The 16,498-nt window shown below is 45.2% G+C and overlaps 1 protein-coding gene across 1 annotated transcript in view; it reads right to left on the minus strand.

The window, feature by feature from the left end:
- Nucleotides 1-1,383: 1,383 nt before the first annotated feature.
- Nucleotides 1,384-16,498, minus strand: part of KIAA0922 (KIAA0922 ortholog) — a 170,202-nt gene continuing 155,087 nt past the window's right edge. Inside the window, exons 27-34 of the mRNA XM_011959776.1 lie at nt 16,072-16,238; nt 14,834-15,019; nt 11,688-11,766; nt 10,383-10,465; nt 5,228-5,348; nt 3,824-3,912; nt 2,529-2,668; nt 1,384-1,794 (exon numbers count right to left, since the gene is read on the minus strand). Of these exons, the coding sequence (XP_011815166.1) occupies nt 1,519-1,794; nt 2,529-2,668; nt 3,824-3,912; nt 5,228-5,348; nt 10,383-10,465; nt 11,688-11,766; nt 14,834-15,019; nt 16,072-16,238 (1,141 nt within the window). The 3' untranslated portion in view covers nt 1,384-1,518. The remainder of the gene's footprint in view (nt 1,795-2,528; nt 2,669-3,823; nt 3,913-5,227; nt 5,349-10,382; nt 10,466-11,687; nt 11,767-14,833; nt 15,020-16,071; nt 16,239-16,498) is intronic.

Below are 16,498 nucleotides of genomic sequence, written 5' to 3' on the forward strand. Positions count from 1 at the left end.
TAGCATGTATCAGAATTTGATTCTCTTTTAGGGCAGAATGATACTCCTTTGTATGGACACATTACACTTTGTTCATTATCTGTTAATGGGTATCTGGGTTGTTTCTATCTTTTGGCTATTGTGAACAATGCGGCCATCAACCTGGGTGCGAAAATATCTAAGTCCTTGCTTTCACAATTCTTTTGGCTATATGCCTAGAACCTAATTATTTTTAATGTTATTCAATTAAAAATAACTTATTGTTATTGTTATTCAATTAAAAATAACTGGGGGTGGTGGGGGAGGGGAGTGTCTGCTTCATGCAGATCAGGATTCTAACCTGGCAACAGGACTTTCTAGAGGCGGTACCTGCCTGGAGGCTCTCCGTGCAGAAGGGCGGCCCCAAGCTTACAAGACACTTGTCTCAGGCCTCCACACAACCACAGCAAAGAGAAATAAACTCAGAGCAAGCAAACCCTGCATTCCACTCACAAATCACGCCTACTGAACTTCTAATATAAAGACAAAACAAAATGTAAAAATAACTTTTTATTGAAAGTTAAAAACATATTCAAAGTTTACACATGCAAATAGATAATTCCACCATAATATGGACTTCTAAGATCAATGACAAGCAGATACAAACTGGTCTGGAAAACATGCATCAGCCACCTAACCTCCCCTAAGTTCCTATACTCAGGGTCAGCCTGCTCACTGGGACGGAAACCACACACTTACCAGAATGATTCTGCTGCTGTCATTGCCCCCAAGCACTGGCCTGACAGAGGAATAGCCCTTGCCGAACAGCTCTAGGGCTCTCTGCTTCATCCCAGCAACACACCAGGACTGGAAAGAATCCCCCGCTGCACCCCAGGCAGAGTCCGCCCAAGCAAGCATCTTGTTAAGCTGGGCTTTCCAGCAGTTCTCAACTGCTGAGCAAGTTCATTTTTTGAAAGCTCCCCAGATGGTTGTGATGCTCAGGGGGAGGAAAACCATAGCGGCCATTTCTTGCTCAACTCCTACCTTCTTAGAAGTCTCCCTTGTTCAGGAGTTCGAGACCAGCCTGACCAACACGGTGAAACCCCGTCTCTACTGAAAATCTCTATTAACTGGACATGGTAGCATACACGTGTCTGTAATCCCAGCTACTCGGGAGGCTGAGGCAGGAGAACTGCTTGAACCCGGGAGGCAGATGTTGCAGTGAGCCAAGATTGCCCCACTGCACTCCAGCCTGGGCAACAGAGCAAGACTGTCTCCAAAAAAAAAAAAAAAGTAGTCCCCCTTGTTCAGATTTAAAACATTTGGCATATCTGACACACTTCTTGACTTTTGAAAGTTCTGACATATGGATGCTTTGCTTTTACCACTGATTTATGAGGAGTTAAAAAAAATAGAGCACCCAGATTTCATTAAAAAATTTATTTTCATATAAAAGTGCCAAAATATCCACCAATGTCATAATCTATCTCAATAACCAGTTTACACTAGTAATCAAAACACAAGCCTCTTTATTCACATTGTTTAAAACTCCAATTATTTTCACACATTCCCACAGTAACTCGAGTCTCTAGACAGTGGGAAATTTGCATTCCTATTTGCTGCGGTAGTCCATATGTCCAGGTTCATATAGGCGCGAAACGGGTTGAACCCCGGGTAGTAATCCTTGCACACGACCGCTTGGTTTTCCATGTGGGTCGAATGTTCCGTGGCGGGGTTGATGGGGCAGCAATTTTCATACACATCACTTTGTGGGGCCCAGATGGAACCAAAAAGTCCAGACATTGGAGACAAGCTTCGGGTGCTTGTGAGGTAGGGCTGAAGCATAAATGAGCAAGGTAAAATAAATTAAAAAAAAAAAAAAAAAAAAGGGCCTTAGAAAGGTGAATACACAGCAGTGAAGACTACAACGGTATCAAGTTACTTAGAAGTTATTAGACTACTCTCAATTTAAATCTGGGTTGCTTTAACACCATTTTTTCTCCAAGGGAGGATTGTGAAACCCTCATCTAATGGGATAAACTTATTTGCAACCCAGGGAAGAACCCACAGGCCAAATACCCTTTATCTGGAAAAAAAACAAAAACGAGTGTCAAGCGGATGTGAAAGGAGAAGCCGTTGGGCTTCTGAGCAGGGAGGGTGTGCTCACAGGCAGGGAGCTCTGGAACCCTGACCACCCACTGACCTTCCTGGGACTTTCATCCATTATCAGTGAAGTAAAGATCAGTGAGTCCACATAAAGACAGCTGTGTCGCAGAGGGCTGGCCCATGTTCAATTTTATCTACAAAGGACTTGGTGTATTTGGGGATGTTTATTCATTTGGGGTGGCCAGAATGTCAATCAATGTCTGTGAGATCCCACCCATCTGATTATTACATGTCAGTTTCCTTCAGAGGGCGGCCAGCTCTGGCTTCTGCGATCTAAAAGAAGCAAGCCAGGCTTTGGCTGATCTGAACCCAACGCTAAAGCTAGTTGAGACCAGGATTAAGGAAGCACTGGAAACAATTCAGAGCTGCCCAGGGGTTCACAGCACAGGCTGCGCAACACTCACCGGAGAGCTGATGAAACTGGCGTGTCCCCAGGCAGCAGGCATGTTGGGTGGGGTGTTCCAGGTAGACTGAGAGTTGTGATCAATAAAGTCTGGCTGAACTTCTGCAGGACAAGGGAAGCCATTGGCATAGTTCATGTTTTCTACAAAGAATGGGAGAATTTCATCACAGGTAAACATTTTCACTGAGAACTGAATTCTCACTCTCAGGCAAAAAAGCTTTTGAGGCCTCACCATACTATTGACAAGTTACAGACATAAATACTGGGTCTGTGTGGACCAGGAGAGTTGTTGCAACATCATTCTCAAGATTAAAACTGTTGATCACACAACCTGGGAAGCCCTCAATGTGGAAGGTCTTCCTCCGGGCTTGTTTTTCTCTATTTGATCACTTGACGGGAATCTTTCTATTACACAAAATACATTAAAATACTACTAGAGATCTAAATAGTGTCAAGGTTCTTGCCAGTCTTTAAAATGTTTTTATTACCTGTCATGCCAACCTCAGCCACCTACACATATATCGTATGGGCTGATACAGCAATTCAAAACCAAGGACTCCTTAGGTATCATCAAACATTATGAACACAGACCCTCACAATCATAATTAACATTCCCTAAGCACCCCCTTGTGGTGAGCATGGGGCAATGCATGCATCAAAATCTAGATAAGAATGATACAGTCCTTCCCTGAAAAGGCAGCTCTAGTATAAGAAACCATGATCCAACAGTAGTGCACAATAGAGCATTTTCCAGTTGACCAGGGAAATCCTACAGCTCTCATTTTTTTATTATTACAGATGCCTGAGCCCAAGCATCTGCAATTTTCCACAATTTCCCCTCCAAGCTCCTTTCCTTCCTTCTGCAGCACCACCCATGGGCAGAGAAGTTAAGGACATAATAGGATGCAGGCCAATGTTTCTCTTTCACATGGGAACTGACTGCCTAAAGAGAAGCGCAAGCAGCTAAAGCTCCAGCCTCCCAATGGATAACCAACAATGTTACATCTACATGGATCCAAATTACCTAGTTCTACCTAACTGGAAGGACTAAATGGATTAGGGTTATTGTTGAAGCCCCCAAACACCCCAAATTGAGGGCTTTCTGAGGGTCATATAAAATTATACATGGCATCAGTGCACAATTGGATCCACAGGAAGCCGTTCGGCAGTCTACTGCAAGCTCATTCTCAAAGTCTGCTCACTGTTAAAAGGTACATTCTTCTAAGTCCACACACTTCCTGCTTTGAGCTTTTAAGAATAAAAGAATGGCATTGGAATTGTCTAAAGAGCCCTTACCTTCTGGAAAGGCATTGTAATCGTTCAATTCCAATGGACAGTATGCGCTGGAAAACTGGCCTTCGCATGTTGCACTCCAATCAATGAAACTGCCAAAAAAGCAAGCGGTCTAGTTTCAGAAACAGGATGTCAAGATATCAAGTAAAGAAAACAGAAAATGATTTTACTGCCTAGCATCCTAATCACTGTGAATTCCCCAGTTTTGGAAAATAAACATGTACTTTCTCAAGTCACAGAATCAAAGGTTTACTAAATGCTCATCACTAATGACACACCATCTGCAGGATGAACGGCTGGACGAGGAGCACACTTGTTAAGTCTAGAGGCAGAATAGAGAGCCGTGGCTTTATCAGCACTGTGAAAGAACAGCTGGAATACCTTTAAGTGTCTTTGTGCACATCTGAAGGACTTAAACATGTTCTATTAAAAATGTCCACTCAGAGCAAGACCAACATTCATCTTAGAGAAGTCGTAACTATAAAGACTATACTTCATTATACTTTGATCCCTACTGCCACCTAGATTCTTATTATAGCAATGAGTTAGGAAATACTATTGTAATAAACTGAACCAAGAAAATCATCAAATGGATTCTGTGATTAAATATCTAACATTTTCTTAAGACTCCCTAACTGAATGACATGTCAACAGATAGCAAATTTGAGAAACTGCCATTGTGCAACTATTTTTCAATACTCAAATTATTTGATCTTTTAAAATGTTAAATGTGGGCCAGGTGTGGTGGCTTCTGCCTATAATACCAACACTTTGGGAGGCCAAGGCAGGAGGACAGCTTGAAATCAAGAGTCCAAGACCAGCCTAGGCAACAAAGCAAGAGCCTGTCTCTACAAAAAAAAAAAAAAATTAAAAATTAGCCCAGCATGGTGGCACACACCTGTAGTCCTAGTTACTTGAGAGGCTGAGGCGGGAGAACTGCTTGAACCCAGGAGTTCAAGGCTGCAGGGAGCGATAACTGCACCACTGCACTCCAGCCTGGGTGACAGAGCAAGACTCTGCCTCTAAAAAATAAATAAACAAATGAATACAATGTTAAGTGTGTTCAAGAATAATGCCACAGAAAAATGAACAGCTTTGCTCTGCTAGGAGTTAGGAATTACAAGTGTTTTTTCCAAATCTGCCTCTAATACATGAATAAATCATCTTTTCAATTTTTAAAAAATAATGACACTGTCATCAGCTTTCTTTCTTTTATTTCATGTTTCTCTCAAAGACTAGTTTAGTCCCAGTGCAACTCTAAAAGGCAGGAGGAAACGCACAGCTAAGGTACACCAAGGAAGAAGCCTAGCCCTCATTTTTGTAAGGAAACCCCAAGAAACTGAACTCAAATTCCAACTGCAAGCCCTTAGACTAAGCAAGGCACCAATCAGAGAAGTGAAGCTGTACCTATTATGAACCGGGGCCGGCTCCTGAATCACACAAGGCACGCCGTTCTCCAGGGTGCAGTTTAAGCTGCTTGTCACACATACCGGCAGAGTGGGCCACAGGTCTCCAGCTGAGTAAAGACCTACGGAAGAGAACAAGGCCTGAGTCCACCCTGTCCTCACCTGGCCCTCATCCTACCCTTCCTGCGCCTGCTCTTCCCTCCAGAAAACACTCCCTGATGTCACCCACACATGCTGACTGACTCCTTTTGGGATATAATTTCAGGATATAATTCTGAAATACGGCATATTGTTTTGACCGTTTCTTCAGACAGTGTCCGATTGTCTCTTGACCTGGATAAGAAGATGAGATTCACATAACAAATAGTTAAGGAACTACTTTCTGCAGGACCCCATTAGAGATATTGAGGATACAGCAGTGAACAAGTTACATTCAAGTGAGCAAAGACAAACAACAAACGAAGCATAGCATGGCAGATAATGTATGTGCTGTGATGGCAAATACAGCATTTTTTTTTTTTTTTGGGACGGTCTCGCTCTGTCGCCCAGGCTGGAGTGCAGTGGTGCCATCTTGGCTCACTGCAACCTTTACCTCCCAGATTCAAGTGATTCTCATGCCTCAGCCTCCTGCGTAGCTGGGACTATAGGCACACACCACCACACCCAGCTAATTTTTGTATTTTTAGTAGAGATGGGGTTTCACCATGTTGGTCAGGATGGTCTCAAACTCCTGGCCTCAACTGATCCGCCCACCTCGGCCTCCTAAACTGTTGGGATAACAGGCGTGAGCCACCATGCCTGGCCAAATACAATGATTTAAGATAGGATGGTCAAAGGCCTCACTGAGAAAACAGCTCCTCAAAGACATGACTAACGTGAGGAAGTGAGCCCAGTGGGTACAGGGAAGCACATTCCAGGCAGCAGAAATAGTACATAAAAGCCCTGAAGCAAGGTGTGCCTGGGGAGTTCCAACAGCAAGGATACCAGTGTAGCCAGGAAGGAGAGGGGAAAGGGAAAGAGTAGGCGATGAGGCCATAGAGAGCTGATTGGGAGCAGAGAAGACAGAGCCTGTGGGCCCCTTGAAGAATTTAGGCATTTACTTTGAAGGTACTGGAAAGTTTTGAATAGAGTGACTTCTTGGACACAAGGCTCTAGGGATTTCTCCCATTTCTGCACATCTTGTAAGCAGAGGCATTGACAACCTTTCTCCTGGACTATCTTTTCATAGATGTTAGCTAAGCAAAAGCCTTGGAACATATAGTGTCTCTTTCTGGAGCAAAGGAGCATGCTTGTTGCCTATTATGAAAGCTTTGGCATCCCAAAGCTCAGGGTTCTTCTCCTGTAGCACAACCCACTGTGTGTGGCATCCATCTAGGGCTGTCTGAGTCATCCCCCTGGGGCTCAGGGGAACTCATGCAAAGAGACTGGTGCTCATGAAGTGGGCTTGCCCCAGCTATATTTCAGCTTTATGTGGAAACATGGCAGCTACCCCACTAGGGAAACTTTATCTCCCACTCTGCTCCTGATGTGAAGTTGATGGCTTATTGGGCCCTCAATTCCCAGGGGCTCCCTTAAATGCCTGGGCCTGGCTCACTGATGGCTGGGTCGGGCTGAAATCAGACAGCATCTACTGCGAGGCTGCAGCTGTCCCACCTCAATGCCCACCATGCAGAACTGAAAAGGAACACAGCCATTTTGATCAGTGGGCAGAACCCAAAGTGGTTCCACAGCTCTGGCTAATTCTGCCCTGATGAACCTTGCTAGGTGTAAACAACTCTTAGGCTATTGCCAATGGCTTAGGTGCTTGGTCTGCCACTTGGAAAGCAACAGATGGGCAGATTAAAGACACTGTTCTCTGGGGCTCTGAAATGTGAAAATGGATCTTGGCTTCCGATTAAACCTTGGAGCCACTCAAGATAGAGGTCCTTCTGTTCTCCACTGAGACCAGCTGGAATCAAGATACTGATCAGGTCTGCACCACCCAGGCTGCCATTGTTGTTGCCTGGATGCATCATTGCCCCAGACATGGCAACACTTCCAGAATCACACACCGGGCACAAAGTAAGCTTCCTGGAAGGATAACTGGTTCATGCACATCCTATGGGCAGTAATCACTAGGAGGGAGCTACCCAGTTAGAAACGGCTGGTATGGAATTTGCTGATATTAGCTGAAGTGATGGAAGACAGCACCTGGAAGGCATTTGGATCAGCCTCAACTCACTGGCCATGGTTGTTACAAATGACAGAATGGCGCCAGATGTTCTCCTCGCAGGCCAAGGTGCAGTCTATGCAGTCACTAATACATCCTGCTGTACCTGGAGTAATGCTTCTGGCCAAGTGGAGAGATCAATACAGAAACTTAAAGAGAAAGCCGTCTGGCTCTCTAAGGTAGACCCTGGTGGTCTATGGGATTTGTTCAGCTGCTTGGGTCTGAGACTCTGGGGCATGGCTGAGGTCAATACTGCAAAGTGGCCTCATCCTGCTGTATAGGATCCTGTGGACAGCCGCTGTTAATAAATGTATGAGACAGACAAAGCAGATTTGGTTCCACCTTCTCTTGGTCAGATTAATTAAGAATTGCTTATGGAATGATGTACGCATGTGAAAATCTACCAGAAGCCAAGGCTACGTAGAAATAAGAGGTGTGTATGTTGTGAGACAATTCTCCCTGGGTCTTGCAGGTAAAGCAAGACCTTCTTTACTTCTTCTTACTAGAAGACTAGCACTTCTTACTAGAAGCAGCACTGGCTCCTTTATTCTGACCAGTCTTTCCAAGGGCATTTGCTATGCAAAGTCTCAGAAGGAAGAGTGTCTCCCTTTGGGGCAAGGCACACGTTTGCTTAAAGTCCAACACAATAGAATGAGTGTCTCCTACATATACATTTGGGAGTTGTCTGGATCAAAGAAAGACTCAGACCTTTGAAAGCAGATGAGATCACCAAGAAAGTGTGCACAGACAGAGAAGAGCAGAGCACCAAGGCCTGCTCTCTGGAGGCCTCCAGGGTCATGAGGTGGGGAGATGGGGAGAAGCTGGGTCAGGAACCTAAGGTCTACCAGCCAGAACAGAATGTCCAATGTCTGTCACAGGTCAACATGGGGACTGAAAAGACTTAACCAAGCACTCAGCAATGTGCAAATCACCAGGGACCCCAACAGCACGGTTTCAAAAAAGCAATGGTGGCAAAAGCCAGATTACAGGGGTTTCCAGAGAGGACAGGAGGAGAGGAATTTGAATGGGCAACTCAGATAATTCTTCGAAGGAGTCTCCTAACGACAGGGGCAGAGAAACAGAGCAGCCACTGAAGAAGGCAGTCAAGAGAGAGTTTTGGTTATTGTTAAATTTTTAATGATGGGAAGTATTATAGTAGATTTGTGTGCTGATGAGAATGGCCTATTAGAGAAAAACATGATGTAGGAGGGAATCTGCAGGAACACCCTTGGAGAGAAGGGTTGCACTGACAATTCTTCAGGCTGCAATAGGAGAGAGGCGGAGAATGGCATGACACGGTGGGCAGGTGGACAGGGCAGTGGGAGCTTGCTGAAGGCCTCTAACGACTTCACTCTCTCTTCCAGTAAAGCAAGAAGCAAGATCAAGTAAAAGAATGAGGCAGGAGGCACTGGAACTGTGGTGACAGAGGGGCAGGGCGGGAGGACACAGGCACTATGTGAAGTGGGTGGTGGGGAATCCACAGAGACAGCTGGCATGGAGAATGCTGCTCTCCAGCTTCACTTGTTTGCACAGGAGCAGGAGGAGCAGGTGGAGCAGGTGGAGCAGGTGCGGCACTGGGAAAAACCATGGCTGGGGCTTTGCAATAAAGCAACAAAGGGAGAGGAGTCGAGGAAATGACTGTAACAATGCATCAGGTCATTTCAGCTGGGCAAGAAGGAAAACATGGCTGTGAGGGACTACAAAGGTGATGGGCCCACGGCTTTGCAGGCAACAGACTGTGGACAAGAGGTACTCTGTCAGTGGGGCCAAGGTAAAGGCACTTGAAGTACACACACAAACCTGGGTTAAGACACCAACCTGCACGTAAATCTCCAACTGCCAGCAAAGCAGAATGACATATGCTGAAGGGCAGATGCTCTTGAGTTTTTATTTTTCCTCACCATTAAAATCCTACCTTTCTCTATTACCCCACAGAAAAAAAGGCAGTACCATCTAAATTGCCCCCACATCTTGCCTTTGCAAATTATGGATTATTGAATTTTAGATTTTTTTAATTGAAAACACTTATTTTAATGGACTAGTCACTAGATTCACTATTTCTGTTGATAACTGCACAAGTCCAAAATTTATCCAAGGAACAACATAAAGTCTTTCGCTTTCAAGGGTTAAAATTCTCCAATGTGCAGAGCAGCTTTTAAATTCAGCATTAAATTCTATGACTAAAAGCAAGTACGTGTATTAAAGACACAGAGAATGAAGGTCAGGTCTATCCTGCCATAATTCCTGACCCACGTTAGGCAAGAAAGAAGCCCTAGAATCAAACAGGAAACAAAAGACAAAGAGAGGCAGAAGAGGAGGAAAAAGAGAAGAAAAATGAGGGAGGACTGGAGTTCACCTCCCAGCAGAGCCCCCCAGGAAGGAGAGGTTTCTCTCCCACCCACTCCTATTTCTAGGTGCCCAGGCAACTGCCTTCTCCACAGGCAGAAGGTCTCAGCCCTGATGCCTGAGCAAGGCGGGTCCCCAAGGCTGCTGAGGCTGAATTAACAGGCTTCTAAGACAAAGTGAGTTGGGAAGGAAGGGGAGCAGGCCAGGAAAAGTGGTAAGCAGGTGAGGTGCTGCACCCTCAGCCTAGGCACCCTCCCCAATCAGCCTCCTCCTTCCCTTGGGCCACGCATCTCCCTTCTGTACTTTTCTGTCATCTCTGACTAGGGAAGGGTGAACTAAACGCATCAGGAGTCTGCTGTGAGGGGCCTGGGATGATTCTAGGGCATGGGGCATCTGTGCCTCAGCTGTAGGGAGGGGGTTCAGTATTGATGCCCGTCCACAGAGCAGGTGCCTTCCTGATGTATGCACGTGTGGCTTGGAGAGGGGGCTGGTGGGGCAACAGCCCTGTCCCGCCTGCTCTGTCTTCTCAAACTCATCAGCCAGGAATACAGATAGCACAGAACCCTTGGCTGATGTCTGCAACAAGAGGTATGCATCTCACCTTTATCTTCTTCAACACCTGTGGGCCTGGCAGGAAGGGTGGGACAGGAGGGCTCTGCATATTGTGGGAGACTATTCACAGCCCTGTGGGGACGACAGCAAAGGAGGAACGAATGATTTTTTTCGGCACAAGGAAATACTGATATTGTATAACCACGTCTGATTGAGTTTTCACTCAATTGAAGTCTTCCCCAAGAAACACACAGATATAAAAGATGTAAAGTTACACAGCCAGAAAAGAATTGAGGAATATTAAATTCCCAAGATCCAGCAAAGTCTTGTCATAATCAACAACAAAAAATTAACTAACGTAACTATGGTAACCTGTTGTTTTAAATCTACCCATCAGCAGCTAGCAGCAATTCTTACTCCTTTGTTGACAACCTCCCCTCGATAAACCCATGCAGAGCTTTCCTGTGCACTAGCCAAGTTTCCTTCCTCACAAACTCACCCACTTAACTGCATCCTCTGTCCTCTCACCTATATAAGGGAGGCACCTAAGAAACCAAGTTCATTTCTCACACTGAACTCTCCTCCTTCTTACCCACCCTCCTTTTCTCTCACTCAGTAAAACGTACTTGTTTTGTCCAGTGCTGCAGAAATCACCATAGGGCGGAACTGTAAACATGCATCTACCGGGTTCTTGCAACATTTCCTAAATTATCAATGCTTAGTTTTATTTCAAGGCCTAGAAAAGGGTAAATGATTCCCATCTTTATAATAACTACTGCTTCCTCCTTCTACATTCAGAAATAAAGTGTTCTTTTCTGAGACAGGATCTCGCTCTGTTACCCAGGCTACAGTGTAGTGGTGTGATCATAGCTCACTGCAGCCTCCATCTCCTGGGATCAAGTGATCCTCCCACCTTAGCCTCAGAGAGTAGCTGGAAATACAGCCGTGTGCCACTATGCCTAACTTAAAAAAAAAAAATTATTTTTAGAGATGGGGTTTCATTATGTTACCCAGACTGGTCTTGAACTCCGGGACTCAAGAGATCCTCCCACCCTGGCCTCCCAAAGTGCCAGGATTACAGGTGTGAACCACCACAGCTGGCCTCAGAAAATCAGGTATTTTCTAACGTGGCTACCTGTCTGAAAAAAACAGCAATACCTGAGACTCTCCCACATGAACTATGTTTATTTGCACCACTCCTGAATTATTAATAAAATCAGATTGTACTTTCCTGCATCTTTAAAAAGTTCTCATATTTTAACCTGCAGAACCAACTACAAAGAAGAAACACACTAATTGGTAGAAAACACAGTACACAAAACATACTGTAAAAGCTGGAAAACAAAAAACTTACATGGGATTGCAGATGTTATGAGAAAGATTCAAGGAGATGGGAGCTTCAGAAGGAAAATCATGTTGTGAAACACCATCTCCTGCATTAAAAGAAACACATTATCACAAGTTTTAGAAAGTATACTTCAACTGTATATTTGGTATTAAAATGCACAGGTTATTAATATCATTAACGCATAATGACTGATTTTTCACTTTGATATTCACACATTTAGTCATTTAATTTCTAATTAAACATTAAACATGAATCATGGAATTATACTACAATTATGAACATTTAGGTGTATTTCTTTACGATCTCTTTTCGTTGTTGTTTTGTTTTGTTTTTTTTTTTGAGACGGAGTCTCATTCTGTTGCCCAGGCTGGAGTGCAATGGTGCAATTTTGGCTCACTGCAACTTCCACCTCCTGGGTTCAACCGAGTCTCCTGCCTCAGTCTCCCGAGTAGCTGGGATTACAGGCATGCACCACCACGCCCAGCTAATTTTTGTATTTTTAATAGAGGTGGGGTTTCGCCATGTTGGCCAGGGTGGTCTTGAATTCCTGACCTCAGGTGATCCACCTGCCTCAGTCTCCCAAAGTTCTTTACAATCTCCTTTATGTGTGTGTGTATATGTATAAAATTGGAATCGTATTTCATATATACATTGTCTTTTGTTTTTTTTTACACCATTTATTACATTGGGGACATTTTCCTGCTATTATATAACCTTCAAACACAACACTGCATACTATGCTACTGTACAGCAATACTTAATAATTTTCATCATTCTACTAATGTGAGCCTTTGCCTGAAGCAAAAGACACACTTGCAGTTTTTCTTAACTAATGTACCCCCCTTTTTTTTCCTGTCAAGACAGTCTCGCTTTGTCACCCAGGCTGGAGTGCAGTGGTGATCTCGGCTAACTGCAACCTTCACCTCCTGTCTCAGCCTCCCAGTAGCTGTGACTACAGGAGCTCATCACCACGCCCAGCTAATATTTATATTTTTAGTAGAGATGGGGTTTTGCTATGTTGGCCAGCTGGTCTTGAACTCCTGACCTCAAGTGATCTGTCTGCCTCGGCCTCCCAAAGTGCTGGGATGACAGGTATGAGCCACCGCACCCGGCCTCCATTTTTAAAATCCCACACTGGAATTATCAGGCTAACCTTCAGTCTTCTGTGGTAGATGCACATGCACAGAACGTATCAGTGGTGTGAACATTTTCTGGGGAGCCATTAAGACAACAATGTCTGAAAAGGCTGAGCGAGACAAGACAGGGAAAACGCAGCGAACTGCTGAGCGGAATCACATACATGCAGGCACATCCTCTATGTTTTCATGGCTGCTACTGCACTAGTCTCTCAGACAAGGCTTTCTTTTAAGGTGTCACTGCTGGTGGAAGACAGAAGAAATGGTACAGCTTGCAGGCGGCTGAAGGAAATTCTCTATGGCTTGTGTTCATCGCGTAGAAGAGCCCGTGAGGAAAACAGGAGATGAGGTGGGGAGTGCACTGGGATCTGGGGGAAGAACTCCCACGTTCAAGCCTGCGCTACTGACTGCGTGGTGTCAAAGGATCCAGGCAACCTCTCTGAGGCTGAGTCTTCAGATGACGGTGAGAACTGGGACACCTGCCCTCCCCTTCTCACAGGGCGCGTGGGCACGCGTGAGCATGCTTGACAAATGCAAGGCGCCATTCAAACAGGAACTCCACAACCTCACCACCCTTTCTTTTTACTAAGGTTAAAAGTTTACTATGTTGAAAACAACAGTTAAAAGGAATGGAACTACATCTTCACATAGATGTAAAGGTAAAAATAACAACACTGAGTAGGCCGGGCACAGTGGCTCACGCCAATCCCAGCACTTTGCGAGGCCAAGGCAGGCAGATCACTTGAGGCCAGGAGTTAGAGACCAGCCTGGGCAACATGGTGAAACCCCGTCTCTACTAACAGTACAAAAATTAAACGGGCGTGGTGGCACATGCCTGTAACCCCAGCTACTCAGAAGGCTGAGGCAGAAAAATCACTTAAACCGAGATGCGGAGGTTGCAATGAGCCGAGATCCCACCACTCCACTCCAGCCTGGGCGACAGAGCGACTCACTCTCAAAATAAATAATTAAAACAAAACAAAACAAAACAAAACAAAACCTGAGTGAAAACAGCAAGAGGCAGAAGGCTACACTGAAGTATGATTTTATTTATGTAAGTTACAGACTAATAGTCAATATTTTGTTGATGGATATATGAACGTAAAACTGTAAACGGACTAAAAGTACCCAGACCAAATTCATGACAGTAAACAGTGATTCTCTTGGGGAGGGAGAAGTGAACAGATGATTAAAAACAAAAAAAAGCAAATATGGCAAAAGTGAGAGTTGTTAGTTCTGGGTAACTGAAACACAGATGCTTCTTTGACCTCTCCTACATCATTAACTTTCTCAAACTTTCTCAAAAATAAAGGACAGCCAATGTTCACAGCAGCATTATTTGAACAAACCAAAAGGTGAGAGTTATCATCCAAGTGTCTGTACATACAATGGAGTATTACCCGGCAATAAAAGGGAAGGAAATGCTGACACATGCTACAATGTTTTTGAACCTGGAAGACATTATGCTCACTGAAATGATCCAGTCACAAAAAAAATCATATTGTGTGATTCCACTTATATAAGATACCCAGAGTAGGCAAATTTATAGACACAGAAAGTAGAAGAGGGGTGAGCAGGGGTTACAGGCAGGGAGCAATGCAGAGTTATTGTTTCATGAGTACAGAGTTTCAGTTTTGCAAGATACAAAATTCTGGAGATGGACAGTTGTGATGGCTGCACAATGCAATGCACTTAGTGCCACAGAACTCCACACCTAAGAATCATCACAATGGCAAATGCGGTGTCATTAAGAATGTACAAATGGAAAACTAAATGCAGAAGGGCTCTATGAACTATTCCAAGACAGACACTAATAAACAGTGATGATTATGATAAGGGTGGAGGGGACGAAGGAGGGAGGAAAGAAAAAGGGAGTCAAGTCCAAAGCAAAGGTCCAGGCCACTGTCCCACCTGTCCTCTGCGCTCCTGAAGGCAGATCGAGACTGTGTGGACTGGGTACGCGGGAGGGCAGAGGAAGGGCCACTGAGAGTGCCTGGGGCTCCGCTCAGGACTCACCGGCTGGCATGAAATGCCGGGCATCCACCACGGGCTTCTTATCTCCGTCAGAGCTGCTGGTGCTGCTCCAGCTCCCCCAGCTGCCCCGGCTGGCACGCACGCTGCCCGAGGAGCTCCCACAGTCGGAGCTGGAATCAGAGCAGAACTTGTCCACACATTTCTTCTCAGGTTTCTGGTAGTAACCCTCTGGAGGAAGAGCGAGAGCAGTCATGTTTCCCTGAAACAACTGTCAACCTCAAACATTTCTAACAGAAGGAGAGAGGTGACAGGAGAAGGAAGGCCAGGTTCATCTTCAGCTACCTCTGCTCATCTTGCAAGAAAGGAGGAGTTCATGGAAACTAATGGTTGCACTTTGAGAAACAGTAGGGGATGGGCTATCTACTCTGCCTATGGAAGGCGCAATTAGGGGCTAAGAGGGCCAACACTAACTATATAAGCATGATCTAATAATGATTCTAGAAATAACAAATAACTTCTACCAAGAAGACTGAGGCTACTCTATTGCACCGGAGATTCATAGGTGATTCCCCCTCTCTTTTAATAAGATGTCCGCTAAGAGTTTCAAAATACTGATACGTGGGTGGGAAGACTCTTCAGTAAGACCAAAAGCAGCACACGTGTGTCAAGGGAATGAAAAAGAGAGGGTGGAGGTAGAAACCAGCTAAGCGTGCTGGCCTGTGTCGTGACATGGGGCATGTGTCTGGAGAAAGTGGGTGTTGGTTGGGAGGGTTGCAACCCCCACCACCCCATACCCTACATGTACTGTCCTAGCCCCCACTATCCTGTATCAGCCCCCGGACTCAGCACTGGGTGTCCCTCTACCTACCACTCCCAGGGACACTGCCCAGCAGGCCTTGGGTGGGGCAGCAGCCTGGCTCTGCAGAACTGCTGGACTCAGGTACGGGGATAGCACTACCTCACCTGGCTACTCCCCGCTTTCACCAAAGGGGACCCATCTGCAGCAAGCAAGCATCATTCCTTCAGCAACATGCCTGAGGATAGTTACGACTGGCTAGACTCGGGGGGGTGAGGGGCAGCACTAGAGGCCTACTGAGACTCAAACGATTCTTAGTTTTCTGGTCTCACCCTGAAAGGTTTCCACTGGGGCTTTAGTTATTAGCTTATTAGCTAAGTTGCCTGTAGAGGTAAAATCATTGAGGTGTCATTTCTCTTATTAGATACTTCCTTGAGAAAACAAAAATTTCAACAGAAGCACCATTTGTAGTATCATCACATACCTGCCTCTCTCTGGGCAGCAGGCGAACTGCTTGCAATTTCGGCATCTGCTTTACAAACCTCCCTAGTGCTTTCCTGTATACACCAGCTTCTTACATTGATGTCACTGCTCAGCTCAGACCTCTCAAAGTCACTGCATACAAGCTTTAGGTCACTCTGTTCAGGAGGCCTGGAAGAGCCACACACGCAAAAAAACCACATCTGTATTTTATCATGTACACATGCAGACTGCCTTTCCATGACTTACTAGAGGTGAAAATACGAATCTGGGACAATAGGAGTCCTCCTCTCTTTGGGTCTGGTGGAAGAGTATGATGAGCAGAAAGGGATACCGTTAAGAAAAAGATTTTGTCAGGGAAATTAAGTGTCTCGAAGAAGCAAGGTTTCCAAAGCAGAGTGCCACACTGCCTGGGTTCTAATTCTGGATCT

The sequence above is a fragment of the Colobus angolensis genome, unplaced genomic scaffold (assembly GCF_000951035.1).
Source record: "Colobus angolensis palliatus isolate OR3802 unplaced genomic scaffold, Cang.pa_1.0 Scaffold5, whole genome shotgun sequence".
Lineage (NCBI taxonomy): Eukaryota > Metazoa > Chordata > Mammalia > Primates > Cercopithecidae > Colobus > Colobus angolensis.